This window comes from Trichosurus vulpecula, chromosome 3 (assembly GCF_011100635.1).
Source record: "Trichosurus vulpecula isolate mTriVul1 chromosome 3, mTriVul1.pri, whole genome shotgun sequence".
Taxonomy (NCBI): domain Eukaryota; kingdom Metazoa; phylum Chordata; class Mammalia; order Diprotodontia; family Phalangeridae; genus Trichosurus; species Trichosurus vulpecula.
The window spans coordinates 34,675,130-34,695,790 of record NC_050575.1 but is presented as its reverse complement, the minus strand read 5'-3'; the positions used below and the strand labels follow the sequence as shown (position 1 = coordinate 34,695,790).

General features: G+C 35.4%; 1 protein-coding gene across 1 annotated transcript in view; it reads left to right on the top strand.

Moving 5' to 3' along the window:
• ABHD12B (abhydrolase domain containing 12B) overlaps positions 1–20,661 on the top strand; it is a 56,637-nt gene that overhangs the window by 20,448 nt on the left and 15,528 nt on the right. Inside the window, 9 exon segments of the mRNA XM_036748584.1 lie at positions 1,886–1,988; positions 3,649–3,768; positions 4,458–4,488; positions 6,110–6,155; positions 6,257–6,386; positions 9,270–9,307; positions 10,992–11,071; positions 12,331–12,413; positions 18,328–18,406. Of these exon segments, the coding sequence (XP_036604479.1) occupies positions 1,886–1,988; positions 3,649–3,768; positions 4,458–4,488; positions 6,110–6,155; positions 6,257–6,386; positions 9,270–9,307; positions 10,992–11,071; positions 12,331–12,413; positions 18,328–18,406 (710 nt within the window).

Sequence of the window (20,661 nt, the reverse complement as noted above, 5' to 3'; positions counted from 1 at the left end):
TCAGGAATTCTTGAAAGTCCTCTATTTTATTAAATGTCCATTTCCCCCCATTTCCCCCCACAAAGGATTATATTCAGTTTTGTTGGGTAGGTTTCTTTTGGTTGTAATGCTAGCTCCTTTGCCTTCTGGTCCTTTATGTGGAAGCTGCTAAATCTTGTGTGATCTTGACTGTGGCTCCACAGTATTTGAATTGTTTATTTCTGACTGCTTATAGTATTTTCTTTTTGACCTTGGAGCTCTGGAATTTGGCTATAGTGTTCCTGGGAGTTTTCATTTTGGGATCTCTTTCAAGAGAGGGTGAGTGTATTTTTTTCAATTTTGATTTTACCTCCTGGTTCTAAGATAATGGGTGTGGTTTTCCTTTGTGATTTTTTGAAATAGGATGTCTAGGCTCTTTTTTGATCGTAGTTTTCAGGTGGTTCAATAATTCTTAAATTCTCTCTCCTCAATCTATTTCATGTTTTCTTATATTTTTTAATTCTTTGACTTTATTTTATTGTTTCTTGATGTGTCATGGAGTCATTAGCTTCCACTTGCCCAATTCTAATTTTTAAGGAATTATTTATTTCAATAAGCTTTTGTACCTCTTTTCCTATTTGGCCAATTCTACTTTTTGAGCAATTCTTTTTTTCAGTGAATTTTTGTGCCTCTTTTACCAAGCTATTAATTCTCCTTTCATAATTTTCTTTCATCATTCTCTTTCTTTTTCCATTTTCCCCTCTACCATTCTTATTTCTTTCTTTAACTCTTCAGGAATTCTTGTTGGCATTGTGTCTAATTAGCATTGTTCTTTGAGGTGTATATTGTAGATGTTTTTATATTGTTGTCTTCATCTGAGTTTGTGTTTTGATCTTCCTTGACACCATAAAAAGTAGTCATTATTTGTGATCAAGTTTGGAGTGTGTGTGTGTGTGTGTGTGTGTGTGTGTGTGTGTGTGTGTGTGTGGCTATCTTGGCTTTGAATTTTATGTTCATTTCATGAACTTCATGTTCACGTTTTGAACTTTATGCTCACCCAGCGGTGGGGAGGCACTGTCTGAAACTTCAGGCTTTTATGTGCTGTTGTTTTCAGAGCTAGTCCTGGAGGTCTGCAAGTTTTCAGTGCTTCCAAGGTGGCTGTGATATGGGGAGAGGTGTGGTCTCTACTATCTACGGTGCTTTGATCTTTATCCAGGAAGGGCCCCTGTTCCCCTGCAGCTGCAAACACTAGTGCTCCTCTTGGTGCTGGAAGTGTGATCAGTTCCTCTCTTCTCCTGCAGCTCCTTGTATAGTGCTCTTCTCTGCCTTGGAACCGGGATCAGGGCTCTTTCTCTTTTGTGAGCAACCACAAGTGCTCCTCTCCACCCTGAAACTACAACCCAGAATTGTGTATGGGCAACAGAATTGCCAATTAGCCCTCACTGCACCCAAGGCCAGCAGAGGGTCCCTTGTAATCTTTTTCTTACCAGTTGTATGATTCCTTTGCTATCTTTTGATCTGAGATTTCACGAAAGTGTCACTGCTGCTGTTGCAGCTGCCTCTAAGGCCCACTACTGGTGCTACCACGATGTGCACTCTTGGCCAGACCACTTCCGATGTCATAGACCTCTCCTGCAGATCTCCTAAGTTGTATTAGGCTGAAAAAATATTTCGCTTTGACCTTTTGTTGGAACAGCTGCTTCAAAATTTGATTTGAAGCATTATTTTAAAGTGATTTGGAGAGGAATGTTGGGAGAACTCATATGAGCTTCTACCTCTACTCTGACCTCTTGAATCTACTGCTATCAATTATTTTCTTGGTAATTAAGCACAATAGTTTAAATTCAGAAAATAAGTTCACGTTGGCAAGCCACATTTTAGTTCATAATAAAAAAATACAGTTTGGCAACTCATTTGTATTTTCCAGGGAGAGCTCCATTTCTAGTGGATTTGAAGAAACCAGAACCTTGGATTCCACACACCATTAATTTCTATATTAAACCCGAAAATGGAATAATTTTGGGTGTCTGGTAAGTATAGTGATGTAAAAAGTATTTCTAGATGGATTTTAATGTAAAAAGGATGGGGAAGAAGCATCAGGATCTTGTCTTTATTCAAAATGATGGAGAAAAGTCACAAAAGTAGACAAATTCATGAGTGGCCTCAGATTATATTGAGTATTTCTATCTATCTACACAATCTTTGGGATCCTTCTTGCATTGGGGTTTGAGAGGTGCATGGGCAGATAGTGAGGCAAGTGGGGACATTGACTTATAACTCAACAAATAATAAAACCATTTAGTAATGCCTGCTATGTGCTAAGTACTGCACTGTGCTAAGTACTAGAAATATATACTGACAGTGCCATACTCACTACCTGGATGAACTTAGGCAAGCCATTTCATTTATTTGACCTTCAGTTTTCTTATTCATAAAATAAGAGTATGAAATTAGATGACTTCCTAGGGTCCTTTTGAATGCTGAGATTCTATGATTTTATGAATCTTATTAAAGCAGAAATTAGGGATTTCAGGATTTGGGGCAAATATAATTAAGTAGGTAATGTAATTGTGTATAATTGAGGTAGACCAGATACAGAGAACATGGATATTTAAGAGGTTGAGTAACTGAGGAGTCCCAGAGTGTTTAAAGGGAGAAGAGGTTGGAGTAGTAGGGAAAGACCATGAGCCAAGCACTGAAGTTACTGGGGAGATGGGAGAATATGGACTAAGCAGTCTATAGATGATAGCAATAAAAATCTGGACAGACTAAAGTAAACTTAAAGGGAGGAGGGGTCATTGTTGAGGTTTTTTTTTTTTGGCAGAGGGAGTGTCTGACAAGAAGTATGCTCAGTGTGGATATGAGAAGAGCATTTTATTAAGCATCTAACATGCATAAAACACTGATGTAGGATCTCCAGAATGGCCTTGAGAACACCGAAGTTATAGGATTCTGGCTGTGGGGTACATTGAACCACAGTCATGGAGATATACAGATTAGTGGACCTGAGGGTTACCAGATTTGCCATTTTGGGTGAAAACTTCAGTGAAAATTTCATGTAATCAATTTTGTTCTGTTTTAAGAAATTTTGCTTTGAAATTGAAGCTCCATTGATTTTGTTTTGGTATTAACATCAATTTACTTTTATCTTGCATTAATTTCAAATTCCATTTCAGTAAATTTCCATTCTCTGCTTTTCATGGTATTTTATCTGTTTTTATTTTTATGATGTTCCTTCAATTTGCATTTCAGCTATCTGGGTTTTTATAGCTAACTAGAGTTTTTAAGAGCCTGTCATGTCTTTTCGGTGAAATGAGGTTCTGAGAGGTATTCTACAGGCTTTTGGTTTACCTGTCATTAAGAATGTTTGGGTAATAATAGCAAGCTTCAAACTTAGTTTTATGTTACAATTGACCTTAGCATCTAGCACTTTGCTCTGTGTAAGTAGGTATTCAATTAACGTTCAATTCATTTTTTTTCTGTAAAAACTAGTCTTTACACTCTCTCCTTGATGTAGCCATGTTCTTATTTCAATTTTCACTTTCCATTTGTTTCTATATAGGGTTGATATAAAGGATTAAAAAGTCTACAGAGGATAGTGGAAGAAGGAGGAGAAACAAATTATTTGATAAGGCTGGAGAGGGAAGTCTATGTACAGATATTTGTTAATGTCTTGTCTTTGCTTTTTAGGCATATAGTCCCTGAAAGCAGGGGGAAAGAAGCAAAAGGGAAGGACCGGAGCTGGTATGAGGCAGCTCTTCAAGATGGCAACCCAATTATAGTTTATCTCCATGGTAATGCAGAAAATAGGTCAGTATCCTGCCCTTAGATGACATTTTTTTTTGAAATAATATCATCCCTGGGAAAAGTAAGAGGCTACTATTGTTTTAGCTGGGGTTTACTTTAAACTCTTTAAGCATATCCTGTCACACTAGTTTTTCTTGTTGAAATCTGAAGGTATATCATGAGAGATTATTGCATTTTAAGGAAGAGAACAGGGAAAAATCATGGATGTGGGAGATTTAGTTCTTACTTTGTGCAAGAAACACAGAAATGGCCACTTTGTCTGAATTGCAAAGTAGTATTTTGTTTTAAATTTGGGAGTTATTTTATAGAGTGGGTCCTTATTTGAAGGGATGAACCTAATCTTGAGAAGATATAGTTCATAAGAAATGAATGAACATAATAAACTTTTAAGTCAACAAATACTTACTGAGTATCTGTACTATATAGAACACTAGAAGTCAGTAACAGAACAAAGTTTGAGGCTTACTGCTGTTATTCCTTTTTAAATAATTTTTTTTAACTTTCAGTTCTAAATTCTCTTCTTACCTCCTCTCCCTGACCTATTGAGAAGGCAAGAAATTTGACACCCATTATACATATTAAGTCACATGAAAGTTATAAATGAATCATATGATGACAAGAAGGCAATCTAATATTATAAATTGACTTTTCTATATAATTCCAAATTCTCATTTAAAAAATCTCTTCTACAGGGCATCTCGTCACAGAATTAAGCTTTTGAAGGTATGTTTCATTTGGTCATTCATTTAAGAATACAAATGCTGCCTCCCTCAGATATCCAATTCAGGGACTGGTAGCTTCAGAATGATAATCTGTATCCCTTACCAGGGCCATTGGAACACAGATATATGCCCAAGATATGGATGTGGTTGGCAGCAATGTTACATCTTTCATTTTCTTTGGAACAGAATAGATGTGTGTGTGTGTGTGTGTGTGTGTGTGTATGTGTGTGTGTGTGTGTGTGTGTGTGTGTGTTTGTGTTACAAAGTATGAGGGTTAAGTTTCAGCTTCGAGTCACGGAAGAATCCCATGAGTTAGTTCACCATCTTTTGGGTCCCTTTTGGCAAGATGGAAAAGAAATGAATTTTATTTGGCTGCATTGAGTGTTAGAAAGAAGGTGGTGTGTGGGAGAGTAGGTACAATTTTCTACATTCTATAAATGAGAGCCTTTGATTTGTAATTGTCAGGCATTGGTTCAGCTCCATCATGCTCCATGAAGTTGAAAGTGATGACATCATCTTTTTCCTGTTTCCTAATATTCTAGATAATCTCAGCTGTTGGGAAATCCCCTAGTTTATCTAAGTTTAAAAGTATGTCAGGCTTCTGGTTTATCAGCATCTGACACATAGCTAGGTGGACAGGTTGAGTTAGATATCTAACTTCTCCATGTTCTAGTTGGGCAATCTATTTATGGCGTTCAGTAACTGATTTTTCTACTCACATTCATTTTATTTTTTATTTGGTCTAGGAAAAAATCCATTGAATGAATAAGCTGCTTCCAGAACACAAACAATAGGAAAATCAAGTACTTATTATTAAATAAACTAGGATTTTAGAAATTAGCTAGACATAGAAATAGGACAATAGGAATGTTTTTTTTATATATAGGAAGCACAAAAACCTGAGACGATAAAGATATTTTTCAGAGTTACAGACTGATTAATGTAAGAACTAGTATTAACACAGCTATTAGGTCACTACATTATACCCAACTCTTCACCATCCCACAATTCAGCCAATTTTCTCCTCTCTTTCATCTCTAAAGGGCAGTTTAAAAGAGGAATTTGAAAGTGTGCCCTTTAAAACATGGTTAAGATTTTCTTAAAATTCCTACCTCTTGTGGTATTTACAAGCTTTAAAAAGTACCATTTTAAGATTAGGGAAAGACAAGAAGTGCCATGAGTCCTGAAAATACCACGTGCTCACAAAAATATAAGGCACAAGGCTCCTTCTGGGAAAGTGTTCAGGAAGTCTGGTAAAAAGGCTGATTTATCTCTAGAATTACACAGCCACTTTTGGAGAGATATTTCAGAACTATGGTGTGAGGCTCTTTAAATTCTGGATCTGCTACTAATCTTTGTGACCTTGGACAAGTCACTTAGCTTCTCTGTACCTCAGTTTCTTCACCATAGGATGAATAGGATGTTAAAGTTTCCTTCTACTCAGAATCTTATACTGTGAAAATCAAAATGCAAATATTTGAAGACATCAACACGTCTATTATACCACCACAACCAGGGACACAAAATCCTACTTAAAATATTGACCGGGAGTGGTGATACACTTTAATGGTTTTTCTACCTGAGTTTTTGAGTTTGAAGGTAATAGTTTGTATCTCATCAAGGTGCTGAGTGAAGGTGGATTCCATGTTCTGGCTGTCGATTATAGAGGTAATATGTTGAGTTGTGTACACGGATTTTTTTCTTTTTACTGCTGTGCTTTTTTATTGCCTTTGTGAAGTGGTGATCTTGCACATGCTTTTTGATTGCAGGATTTGGGGATTCTACAGGTAAGCCCACAGAAGAGGGCCTGACCAGGGATGCCATTTGTATGTATGATTGGACCAAAGCACGAAGTGGAACTACACCTGTCTGTCTCTGGGGTCATTCTCTAGGAACAGGGTAAGTGAAGTAAGTGCTTCATCTTCATTTCACCAGAATTGTTGTGTTATACAGTGGAAACAGTCAATATGGCATTTATGTGTAGTGGAAAGAACACTAGACTGAGAATCAGACCAAGGTCCTAATTTCCACTCTCCCTCCAGTTAACTATTTGACCTTCAGAAATTACCCAACCTTCTGGACCCTCAGTTTCCTTGCCTGTAAAATGAGTTGTTAGACTAGTCCTTGCCACTGAAAGTATTTAAGAAGAATCTAGATGTCCACTTGGCAGGCACATTGCAGAGAACAAACTATAGGTTCATACCTACTCAGTTGAGGGTTGGACTAATCCACTGAAAATCCCTTCCAACTCTAAGATTCTGTAATAGGTTCTGCAACTAGACAATTTACAATTTTTTTCATCTCTGTGATCTATTACCATAAAGGTTTCTTCAGAATTCTTTTTGGGAAATTACTATCCTCTCAATCCCAAGCAAACAAGGGCTATCGTGTTGAAGTTGTGCTAGAATCTAACATTAAACTAGAGAAAACTCTTCCTTCAGGTTTAACTCTTATAATCTGTTCTCTCTTGTAAAGTACTTGATTAAAATTCAGTTATTATACATTGTAAAGTACATGATTAAAATAGGTTTATTATACATTAATTTTCTCTTAGCATGTATTGAACAGAGACATTTTTAACAGTTGGTCATTTCTTTAAAATCACAATCTTGGTTTTGCTGAGTACTTTTTAAGCATTTAATTTTACTGTACCTAAAAAAATTAATATGCCAGCTATTGTAGAAAAGCAATGGATTTGTGCCTAAATTCCAGTTCTACTATATACTACTATATGAACGTGGTCAAGTTATTTTCTCCTCTGTAAAATGAGGATATATATGGTCATTCTGAAAATGAAGTAATGTAGGTAAAACAAACTGGCATGGAACACTATATGTAGCTGCAATGTAATGTGTGGTAGTATTTATTGTTGTCAGAATATATTTAAGATTATAGAACAGAAGTAAAAGCATTTATTTGAAGTGGCATATGGCTAAGTCCAAATGTAGTAAGAAGACAACCAAGCAACAAACATTTATTGAGCACCTACTATGTGCTAGGCACCAAGTTAACTGCTAGGAGTACAAAGACAAAAGTGAAAATCCCCTGTCCTCTAGGAGCTTACTTTGATGGAGGATCCAACATGTGTGAATATACGTGCTTGCAATATACATATGAATCAAAAATAAGGTACCTTTGGGGAGAAGTAGTAGCAGCTATAGGGGACCAGGAAGGACTCCTGCAGTAAGTGGTGCTTGAGCCGAGTCTTGAAAAAATACTATATTCCAGGAGGTGAGGTGAGAGTGAAGAACATTCCAGATATAGAGAACAGCTAGTACCAATAGATAGGAAGTGATTAATGATTAGAGAAAGTAAAAAAGGTGATTGTTGGACAACCTACTCAAGAATATGGGTTATTATTGTTCAGTCAGTCTGACTCTTTAGACCCCATTTGAGCTTTTCTTGGCAGAAATACCAATTTACCATTTCCTTCTCCAGCTCATTTTACAGATGAGGAAACTGAGGAAAACAGGGTTAAGTGATTGCCTAGGGTCCCATAGCTAGTAAGTATCTGAAGGCAGATTAGACTCAGGAGAAATTTTCGTGACTCCAGGCTGATACTCTATCCATTATGCTACCTATCTGCCCTGAAAAATATGGGAGGAGGTGGGAATTAAGTGGACATATAGAGGGGTTGGTGATGAGAAGAGCTACCTCTTCATCAGAGGAATTGGTTGGGGATCAGTTCAAGGGGTTAAGAGATGGAAGAAGAGGGAGCCCAATGCAAATAGTTAGACCCTCAGCTTAGAGAATAGAGGTGCTGTCAGAAATGGGATGATCAATTTAGGAGTAAAAGGATTACCTTCCTGAAGTGAGGGCTCAGTTGGGATTAGATATCACAGTTTGTAGTGGACCCAGTTAGCTTGCTAACATGACTTCTTCTTGCTTTGTTTATCAGCATGCAACAGAAACAGAGGATGCAGATGGTAGGAGTAATCCAGGGTGGAGGGTTGGCAAGGTGTGAGGGGTGTTATGACAAGGGGAAAAAGGAATTTGAGAGTATACAATGTCATAGATTTAAAATGGCTCACTAAAGGGTCAAAACCGCAAGGATTGTAGGAATAATCAGGATGGAGATTTGGCAGGGTGAAAGGGGTGCTAGGACAAGTGAACAAGGGGTTTGAGAATAGAAGATGTCATAGAACCATAGAAATGGTTCACTAAATGGTTCACATCAATGGCAAGGGGAAGAGAGTATAGTTAGAGCAGGGGTAAAGGGTTGGGAAGGAACTGAGAGGTAAAGTGAACAAGAATGAAGAATAGGTTTAGGAAAAATAAGGTATAGGGAGATGGAATGATGGAAGACAGGAAACAGACAAAGGAACCTATAATGTCTTGATCATGGAAGTGGACTTGTGGGTGATGGATCAAGATCAAGAACAAGATCAAGAGTGTGGCCATCTTTGCAGCTGAGGTGGAATAGAGGAGTTGAGTATATTGAGGGACCGGGAAGTCAGTGTGTTTGAGGGAAAAACAAGGTATATGTTGATGCACTCCAGCATGATGGAAAGAGTTGGAATGGAGATGAGGATTCTGGGTCAGGCAGTGAACTCTTTGAGAAAGGAGGGTAGATGTCTTGGAGGTTGGTAGACAATAGTCACTAAGACAAACACTTATGGAAATACTCTGAGTAATCCATTTATGACCTCTGCTGGATCTCCAGAATAATGGTTTGATAATTTGTTATGGGAATTGGTATTGAGTTCCTAAAACTGATTTTATGTTTGTATTCTGTTTAATTCTGTTTGAATGTTCCATTGTTTATACATTTTTTTTCAATAGAGTTGCAACAAATGCTGCGAAAGTACTGGAAGAAAGAGGTAACTTAAAAGTGGGTTAAAACTATTGTTTTAGGTGAGAAAAATTTAAAACCAGAGGACTATTGATTACGCCTTACAATTACAAACTCAAATTACAAATACTTGTTATAAATACAAGCAACAGATATTTGAATTGCCCAAACCAGAGAAAGAAAATTTTTTAGTTTTAATTTTCTTTTATAATTGATATAAAGCAACAGCTGCTGCCCTAATATATGAAATTCAGGAAAGATTCTTAGGGAAAGAATTTAATTATTTTAGAAAAGGCACTCCTTGGAAAGCACTAGTTTCTTTAAAGAAGTAATGAAAAGATAGCAAGACTTGACTTCTGTTGTCTTTCCTAACAAAAGACTCTAATCTTCATCTAATTAGGCAGAAACAATAAGACATTTTAAAACATTTATCCATCATTCTCTTTCTATAAAACAACTGTTTTAATCAAATAATTCAGGTGAAATTGAGACATTTTCTCATTACTTAGATACCTAACCTATCTGAAAACCTCAATTAATTCTTTTTCTTTTGTATATGTACTTCACTTTTAGGATAAGCAAATCATAAGAAAATGATCTTTTATCAGGGTTTAAACATTTTTGGTCAATATACATTCAGTCTAATCTCCTATACTTTCTATATGTAGTCACATACTATATGCTTTCTACAATAAAAATATTACAGATCATAGAACAGTACAAGTTTACAATGAATATTTTGATTGAAAGGTTGTATATAATGATGTAGATTATGAGATTCTCCATCACTGAAGGATCAGACTTAATTATACTTATGATTGTCTACTGAGGAAGTGTGGGATATGGGTTAATACATGAGAAATTTTTTTAACAATGTGTGTTGAAGTAAAAACAACTCTCTAGCTAATCCTGTATTAATTAAAAGTGCAATCAATCATAACTCCATCATGACCTCAATTAATCCCATTTCCTGAGCATGTTGATTAAGGAAACTTTAGCTATAATTGTAGCTATATGGATGTAGCCCTCCTTGAAGAATATCCAAAGTAAATTTCTCATACATCTTTGGATAGCTTGGTCATCATATTAACATAATATTGCATAGGACATGCCTCCTTGGTGAGATGTTTTGTGAATTTTATTTATTTTGAAGAAGCAGATTAACAAGAGGAAAAGTTGGAACTGGAGGAAGTGCAGTTCATTGTATAACATTGTATAACATTGTACTGAGGTTTAGGAGACATGGGAAATAATTTCTTTCGGCAATCTAATGAAACCTACGGAATCCTCAGAATGATGTTTTTAATATGTAAAATAAAATACACAGGATTACAAAGGAAACCAATTATATGGAAATACAGTTATCAAAATATTTAAGAAAAAAATAAGTTCACATATCCCAGGTTAAGAACCCATAAATTAAAAATAAAAATTCCATAAATTAAAAAATAAAATAAAATTTAAAAAAAGAACCCCTGGATTAGATGATCCCTAAGCTGCCTTCCAGTTGTATTTTCTAAATCCTTAACTTTAGACCTATGGCTTACTTTTTACAGTGAGATTTCCCACTTTGTACTACTTTGCTGTAAAAAGGTCCTTTAGAGCATAGTAGTCTGGGGAAGAGGAGAAGATTTTATTTAGGAAATAGCAGGATGAATTTTGATGGGGACAGCATGTTAATGTGTTACTGATTTCTTTCTTTATCGTAAAAGGATTCCCAGTGGATGCAATTGTCCTAGAAGCTCCATTTACCAACATTCGTGATGCATTTGCTAATTATCCCATATTAAAGGTAAGGAATAAAATTCATCTTCATATCTGTGTTAAGGTATTTGAAAAAAAAGTTTTTCAACAGTTTAATCATTTGTCTTTTTGAGGTTAGACATCTTATTAATGGATAATTTTTTGAAATTCAGTAGGAAAACTGAAATGGGTTTATGATGTCTTGAATTTTGGCTATGGGAATCTCTTTGTAAAGCATTGGGAGGATGAGTTTCAGAGTTTCTATCCAGTCTGTGAGATCTGAGTGTTGCTAGCATCTACCTAATTTGCCTCATAGTGAAAAGAAAACCCTTTGGCATGCTAAGTAACGAATCCACCATAAACAAAAATGAGGAAAATAGAAGATTTCTACAAGATGAATATCACAAAGCTTGAATTCTTTGTCTTTCAATTTTTATCTCTTTTATTTTTAACTAAACTGATATGGATCTTAGATATTTAAGTTTGTAGGTAAGAATTTTCTCCCTTTTCCTTAATAGGAAAACAAACCTCATATTTTCTGGATGAGCAGACCTCTGTAAAGATAAGGCCAGGAACAGCTCTTCCACTTCCACTTTGCATTTATTAAAGATTCCCTAAATTCTAAATCTATCTTGGAAATACTGAAGGAGGCTATATACACTCTGTAATAAGGTTCTAGATAGATTCCATAAGTCCATAGGATGAAAGGGAAAAAGTGAAAACAGAGAGACATTGTAATTTCAGAGGACAGATGATGAAGGGAGGCAATGGACATTTGTTTGTAGACATGGACAAGGCTTGTTTGTTTGACTGTATTTGTTCCATGGAAAGATTTGATTTGGGAGACCTTTAGCAGCCAATGGAAAGTGGCAGTGATGTGAAAAAAGAACACGAATTAAAATGTTTTTTATAAAATTAAGCCAGTTTACCTGGCATTTGATTAACTGACAGATATTTTGTCATATCCTGTGCCATGATGATAATTGATGTTTGTGATGACTAGAGCCGCTATAAGCTCTTAAATCACTTTCTACTTCAAAGACTAAATTACACTATTTGGTTTATCTATTATGATTCCATGAGAATTGGTCGCCCATCTATGATACCTAATAACCACAACAATGCTTGAATAAACACAATGCCCTGTTCTTTAACTTCTGCCTAAGAATATTTGCAGAAGCATAGTATATTACTCCCTTAGTACTATTGTTCAATAGTAGGTTCTTCAAGTTACCATAGTTCGCAAGGGGGAAATAAAGTAACGAAATTTCTGTCATAGAAAACATTAATTTTTCTTCTCTTAAACAGATATTCCGTATACTTCCAGGATTTGTTCGTTTGTTTCTGGATGCACTGACAGTAGCCAAACTTGTCTTCCCTAATGATGAGAAGTAAGAGTAATACATTTTCTTTATTTCTATACCTGCTATAATGTTGTTTAAAGTAAACTTTTGAGTGATATCTTTTAAAAAATCATTATACTTTTCCTTGTATCTCTTTCCCCCTTTCCCTCCTAGAGAATCATACCATAAAAATAGTGACTTTTAATTACAAAATTTTTTAAAAAGAAAAAAAGAGGAAAAAATCAGAACTAATCTAATTATTGAAAAAGTCCGAATACGTGTTCAGTGGGCAACACCTGTGGTCCTCTTACCTTCTTGAATGGATGGGTTCAGAATGTCCTCTCTTATCTCTTCTCTTGGGTCTTGCTTTAAGTTTATAATTTTGTAATATTTGCTTTTGATTTTTTGTGTTACATTGTTCTTTACATTTAGATTGTTCTAGTCATTGGGTATATTATTTTCTTGGCTCTGCTTGCTTAACTGTATCAGTTTATGCAGATTTTTCCATGCTTCTCTGTATTCATCACACACAAAGTTTCTTACAGCACAGTAATATTCTGCCACCAGCGGCCGTGGAGCCAGACCACTAGAGAGTGAAAAGGATGCCGCAGAGAGTGAAAAGAATATATGGGCCAGGCAGGAGAGTATAGCACAGTTCCATTTATTAAGCTGAAGAAAATGGCTTATATACCTTTTTAGGCAAGCAGATCAACAAGTTCACGTGCGAGACATTTGTTACATTGCATGACTTCCTCATGCTTTGTTCCCCTTTGCATGACTTCCTCGTGCTTTGTTCCCCTTTTTGCCATAACAATATTGTGTTAACACAGGTGGTGTTTAGCACGTGTGTGCTGTGGGGGTCTTGGAGAGAGCATGTGTGTGCCGAGAAGGCTTGGAGAGCCTACATCCTGAGCAGCACATGTGTGCCAAGGGAGCTTTGGAGAGAGCACATGTGTGCCAAGACGGGGTTTGGAGAGTTCACATGCTGAGTTATCAGCCCAAGGGCAAGAACAGGCTTCAGGGAAAACCTGGCCTGTATCTTATCCCAGAATGGATTTTCTCAGAGCTGGCCCTCTACAATATTCCATTACATTTACATATCATAATTTGTTTAGTTATTCCCCAATTGATGGTCATGTACTTCATTTTCATATTTTTGCTATCACAAATGTTGTTGTATATGGGTACTTCTTATCAATGGCTTTCTTGGAGTATAAATCTCTGAGTTAAAGGGCATAGACATTTTAGTTACTTTATATAATTTCAAATTGCTATTATCCCACAATCCCTCCAACATTGACTATTGCCATTTTTGGTTATCTTTGTCATTTTGCAGGACATGAAGTTAAACCTCAGGGTTGTTTTGATTTGAATTTTTCTCATTAATGATTCAGATAATTCTTCCATGTGGTGGTTAATTTTTATAATTCTTATTTTGAAAATTTCATAGTCTTTGAACACTTATGTATTGGAGACTGACTATTAGTGATATACATACACATACACACATATATGCATATGTGTTCATTATATCTATATCTTAGATACCAAAACCTTTTTAGAGAAATGTGATACAAAGATTTTTCTCCCCATTCAACCACCTTCCCTCTTTATCCTAAGTATATTTTGTATGTGCAGAAGATTTTTCAGTTTCATGTAATCAAATTTATTTATCTTTTATAGTTACCTCTGCCCCTTCTTTAATTAAGAATAAATCTTCTACCCATGGCTGTAAGAGGTATAGGATATGCTTCTCTTCTAATTATTTTTATCATATGATCTTTAATAATATATGCATTTGGATTATATTCTGGAGTATGATGTAAGTGTTGATCTAAGCCTAATTTCTGCCAGACTGCATTCTATCCTGCTGTACTGTTAGGGAATAAATGATGGTATGGATTACTTGACTGAGAGATAAGAATTCTGAATTCTATTTGTCAAAAATCAAGTCAACAAACATTTATTATGCACCTTCTGTACGCTTGACACTGTACCATGTGCAACAGGATTTGAAATCACTCTTGTAAAATTTTAGATCCTTGAGGGTATGGACTGTTTTATTAAAATATATATCCTGACCTCAAAGACAAAAAAAGTCACTTCCATAAAAATAGCATAACACCAGAAGAGAACTGTATATGAAATAGCAAATCTCTATTTCATGTCATTTATTTTTAAAGAAAATATATTTTCACATTACTTTTTAAAACCATTCTGCTCACTTGTACTTTCTTCTGTTCTCTTCTCTGCAATTAAAACTGTTTTAATGGCCCTCTTTATTTATTTATTTGTTTGTTTATTTTGGTATTGCTGCCCATCCATTTCTCCATCCTCCCTAAACTAAATATCAAGAAAAAGAGAACAAAATGTAACAATTAATCATAGTCAAGCAAAAATAAATCCACATATTGCCCATGTCTAAAACTTTTTGTATCTCACTATGCCTTGAGTCCATTAGCTCTCTGTTAACAAGGCAGTACCATGCTTCATCATTGGTCCTGTAGATTGGAGTTCTTACGCCTTTCAAAGGTTTTTTTTCTCCTCCTTCAAAATGTTGTTGTCCTTGTATGAACTGTTTTGGTTTTACTTATTTTATTCTGCGTTAGTTCATACAATCTGGTATACTCTGAAATGGTCATTATTTTATTCCATCTGAAGCAATAATATTCTATTACATTCATATGCTCCAATTTGTTAAGCTGTTCCCCAGCTGATGGGTACCCTATTGGATTCTACCTTTTTGTTTCCCCCCTTTTAATCAGAATCCAGAAGTTTGTTATGCTTATGAGTATTCTTCCTCCGGTATTACCCACCTTCTTAATCCATGCTTTTTGTACTTTTGAATTTGATGTATTTCTATACTTTAGTGTGTTTGTTCAACCTTACTACATCCATTAAAAAGGAGAGGTCCATTTGATGCCCATGCCCCACTTCCTCCATGTTTTTATATTTTTCTCACATACCCCAGTTATGAAAATTGGCAAACCCCTTCTCCCTCCTTTCTATACTAGTGTATTTCTTTTACTCTTCCTTCTTTTTCTCCTTTTAAAACCCTTAGAACAGAATGAATCCACTCTTGGGTCCATTGTTTTCTTTTCTTTTCTTGTCTTTTTCTTTGAAATCTTCAGTATACCTTGAAGTCCTTAAAGGTCTGGAAGGCATACTTTTTTTTTCTTTCATTAGCAGATTAGTTCTACATCATCAAATAGCCCCTTCCAACTGCATAACTAAATGTACTTTTCTAGGTTTCTCTTGATTCTTATTTTTGAAGTTCATAGTTCCTACTTAGCTCTGGTCTTTTCCTCAGAAATCCTTGAATGTGTTCTATTCCATTAAAGGTCCACTTTCCCCCCATAAACTTAACAGGATAAGTTACATTTGATTGTAAGTTTGTCTTTTGCCTTGTGGAATGTTGTATTCCATGATCTCTCATTTGTAGTAGAAGTTGCTAGGTCTTCTCTGTTCCTTTGGTATTTAAACTACTTCCTTCCAGATGCTTGCAGTATTCTTACTTTGACATATGAGATTAGACTTTTGGTTTTGAAATCTGAGACTTTTTCTTTTATTTTTAGGAATTGATGGGTAGTTGCTTTCTATCTTCTAATTTTTTGTTGATGTTCAGTCATTTCAGTCATATCTGACTGTGACCTCATTTGGGGTTTTGTTGGCAAAGATATTGGAGTGGTTTGCCATTTCCTTCTTCAATTCATTTTACAGACAAGGAAATTGAGACAAAAAGGGTTAAGTTACTTGCCCACAGTAACATAGTAAGTGTCTGAGGGCAACTTTGAACTTAAGTCTTCCTGACTCCAGGCCTGGTTTTCTATCGACTGCTCTGCCTCACTGCCCCTATCTTCTAATATCTGAGATCTGAGTCAGTTTCATTTACATTTTCTTGGAATATGCTGTCCAGTTCTTAAACTTATTATTAACAGGAAGTCCAATGACTCTTAAATGATCTCTTCTTGACCTGTTTTCCATCTTAGTTGTCCTGGTAAGACCTCATCAGGAGTATTATATTCAGCTCTGTGCACTATAAAAGTTACATTAGAAAGGACTGATACATTAGAGGGCTTCCTGAGGAGGGCAACCAGAAAAGAGGCTTAAGTTCATGCTGCATAAGCATCAATTAGAAATGCTTAGTCAAGAGAAGGGTACACCTAAGGGCAACATGATAGTATTATTTGAAGGACTATCATTTGGAAGAGGGATTACAATTGCTTTGGTTGGGCACAGATGATAGAGTGAAGAGTAAGGGATGGAAGTTAAAAACAGATTCAGACTGAATTAAAGGAAAACTTGAAACAATTAGAACTATCCACAAGTAAAATGGGTTGTCTCAGGAGATATGTAGGAGATTCTAACTAGATGACCTTAGAGGTCCCCCTCAACTCTGAGATTTTACAATGTGAATTTTATCTCTGCTTGCTCATAATAAGAGGCAAAAGGATTGCTAGAATGAAAATTTTAATTTTCTACTAGTAGTTGTTGCAGAAGATGTTGAAGGACAGAAATTATACGAACTTGATTTTGAATCTTCTTCCAAAGCAAACCAACATATACTTAGATATTTGGTGACTTCCATACAAAGAACAGGGGTGGGGTGGGGAGGAGACAGGGACATTAAAAGAATGTTATGACTTAAGAAATGAAACAAATTTGTAGATTACTTAGCATCTTTTTTCCCTGTATATAACAAAAATTTTGTCAGTAAGATTACGTAAGTTACCAAGCATGAGGAACAGAAATATCACAACAAATATAACCTGTATCTTAGCAGAAATGGACTTGTTACTAAATAGATAATCATTTTATGATAAACTGTTTATGTCAAATCAGATGAAAAAATAGAAGATAATGCATTTAGTTATAAGAGCTTCAGTAAGTCTGTTCAACAAGTTGATGTCTGAAAAATCAGTCACAAAAATAAAGACAGTGACTCTGATTACTGCTAATTTAAGAACAGTTGCTATATTGCAAGGAAGACAAATGAACGTGGAAACTCCTTCAGTTAACAAACACTTGATCTCCTTGCCAAGGAGTCATATGAGCCAAGGAAAGCAACAATTTGGGATACAAGCTTATTTGCTGTATAATACAGAATAAGAAGATTAAAAATCATATAGTTTCACTTCTGAAATCAATGGAGGGCAAAATGAATCTTCAAAATACTTGACATAACACCCAAATCAGTGAAATCATCTGTAAAGCATTTGTAAATGAGAGTGGAATAGATATGCCAACATTTCTTTAGCTATCTATTCTTATCCTCAGTACAATATGGCACTTAATGGCACTTAAGAAGAAGTTGGGAAGAGGATTTGAACAATCCATAAAAATCCATGTTAGATGGGACGCAATTTTTAATATTACTCAGAGAATGATTTTCAATGTATCTTAAAAAGAGAAACATTCCAAAAGAATGAAAAACAGCACAGGTGGCATCATTTAAAATAAAAAGGCAACGATAAAAATAAGCAAATTTTGACCTATATGCTTTCTTGTTGTATGCATAAAATCATTATGAGCCTGGCCTGTATCTTTAATGAAAATTAGAAAGTCACATTTTATAGAATATTTTCTACAGCAGACTGTATCTTTAGTCACACAATTGAGCAGTACAAAGAGAATACAAAATCTATTGTGTTCATTGCTGTCACTTATCAAATCTTTTTGTTTTATAGAGCAGAAGCAGTCTTAAAGTCTCTCTTCCAATGGTATCTTCCTTAAATTCTTTGATTTTTTGATAGATGAAAGAAAAGACAAAATTTTGGTCAATGACCCTTTATTAAATAAGGCAAAAACTGGAAGACGTGATTATGAGATGGTGTTCATCATGGTTTCGGAGGCCCTTGTGTACAAAGTCCAGGATGGAAGAAAGATTAAAGCATTAGTTTGCAAGAGCAAAAATCCTTCAATATTTCTTTAGCTTAATGTATTCTTTCTCCTTCTCTTCTAGTGTTAAGTTTCTATCCTCACCTCTTCTGATCTTACATGCAAAGGATGACAAGACTGTACCTTTAGAAATGGGCCAAAAGGTAATTGTTACTTTAAAAATACTTCAGTACATACTTTGAATAAAATTACTAACACATATCTTTCTATTCTCTAATTTAGTATATATTCACTTAAAGAATTACTTTGTTTTATAGCATAAATGAGAATTTATGATATTTTAGGAGGTTTCAGTGTATTAATTTTTCTTTCTCAGTGATTGTAGATAGAGTTGATGATTGTAGTACATTAGAGAAACACATTGCGGGTATAAATATATTGTAACATATTTCCATTGATGACTTGTGTGCAAAAGATGCCATTGAAAACATCATCAAATAAATATAAGCTTAAGCAAATAAGCAAAAGAAGGAGCCTAAAAATTACTGCTAATAATTTTGAAATTTCAGGCAAGAAATTAAAAAGCATAGGGGCACAGGATGTGTTTTCTTAACTGCTGCTCACTGAAGGCAAAGATACGAAAGAGAAAAACAGATTTGGGAAATACCTATTTGATTAGGAGGATGATATCTGAGAATGAGATTTGTATTTTTGGACCATGATTTATAATATAAGGATGGCTTTGAACTTAAGAAAATATTTGCCAGTTGTCTGCAAATCTAACGAATTATAAATAAACAGGTGTGTGAGAGAGAAAAACTAAGTATATCTCCCAAGTCAAATACTACAAAATTAGCTGCAAAGAAAGAAGGGAAGATAGCCCACTCCCCTCCAAATCACAGAGTGCAAAGTCTAAAAAAGTGTCATTAGTAAAATCTATAGCCTCAATATCTATACATAAATGCTTCAAATTAGGCCAACAAACAAGAGGAACTATTCTTTGGATAAGGGAAATGACATTGACACTAATAATTTCATTCAGAAGGTAAACCAATATAAATTTAATGGCTGCAACAAGATCCAAATAGTTTGGAAAGTGCTTGGTCAGCAAACATCTGACAGCACATAGAAAAAAATGACTGCCACAAGCAACATCAGGTTAGATTATGACTTGCCTGTCAAATCTTATGAAAAAGTATGATAGTCACTTATTATAATTATCATCACATAAAGCAGAGTAAAGGTAAAGGTAAAGTAAAGAGAAGGTAAACTAGTTTAAAGAAAGCTTGGCAATATATCCACTAAGCAAAACCATCCCAAGGGGACTTAAGGATGGAAAAAGAAGGCCTAACATATATGCCTACTCTCCCATCTATATAATTTCTTTATGAGTAACCCATTCATGAATTGAAGACCTCACTGATAAAGGTATATCTTTATACCTTTAACTCTTTAACTCCAAGCATTCTATGAAAGCAAAGTTCAGTCAGTCTGAAAAGGAGGCATATTTGGGAGATGTTACAGAGGTGAAAGCAACAGTCCTTAGCAACAGATTCTCCATGGGTGGTGAGAGAGGGCAAGGAGTGAAGGATGGCACATGGTTTGTGAAGCAGGGAATTAGAAGGATAGTGGTTTCCTTTACCATAATAGGGAAGTTTGGAAGGGGGTGTAGGGTTTGAGTTGAAATATAATGAATTCTATTTTGCACATGTTGTGTTTAAGATGGTGACAGGAATCCATTTCAGGCTTCTAATAGGTAGTTGAAGATACAAAACTGAAGGTCAGCAGAGAGGTTAGAGCTGGATAAGCAAATGGGGATCATCACATAGAGATGATAATTGAATCCATCAGAACTGATGAGATCACCAAGTGAATGTAGTATACAGGGAGAAGAAAAGAGAAGAAGGCCCAGGACAGAGCCCTTTGAGACACCCAAGGTCAACAGGCATGACCTGGATGAAGATACTGCAAAGGAGACTGAAAAGGATCAGTCAGATCTTTTTGGTAAGAGAATTAAGAGAGAGAAGTGTCCCAAAAACTTAAGAGGGAAGAGAATATCATGGAGAAGAGGTTGATTTGACAGTGTCAAAGGCTGTAGAAAGGTCAAGAAGGATAAAGATTGAGAAAAAGGCCATCGGATTTGGCAATTAGGAGATTATTGGTAACTTTTAGAGAAAAGTCTCAGTTGAATGATGAGGTTGGAAGCCAGACTGTAGAGGGTTTTGAAGACAGTGAGCATAGAGGGAGTGGGGATACCTATTATAGATCGTCTTCTAAAGGAGTTTAGCCACAAAATGCATAATAGAAATGAGATGAACAATCGAATGAAGGCTTTATGAAGATGAGGGAGACATGAGCATATTTGTAGAGAGGAAAAGGAATAAGAATTTAGATAGCACCTATTATAAACCAGGTACTATGCCAAGTGCTTTTACAAATATTATCTCATTTTATTTTC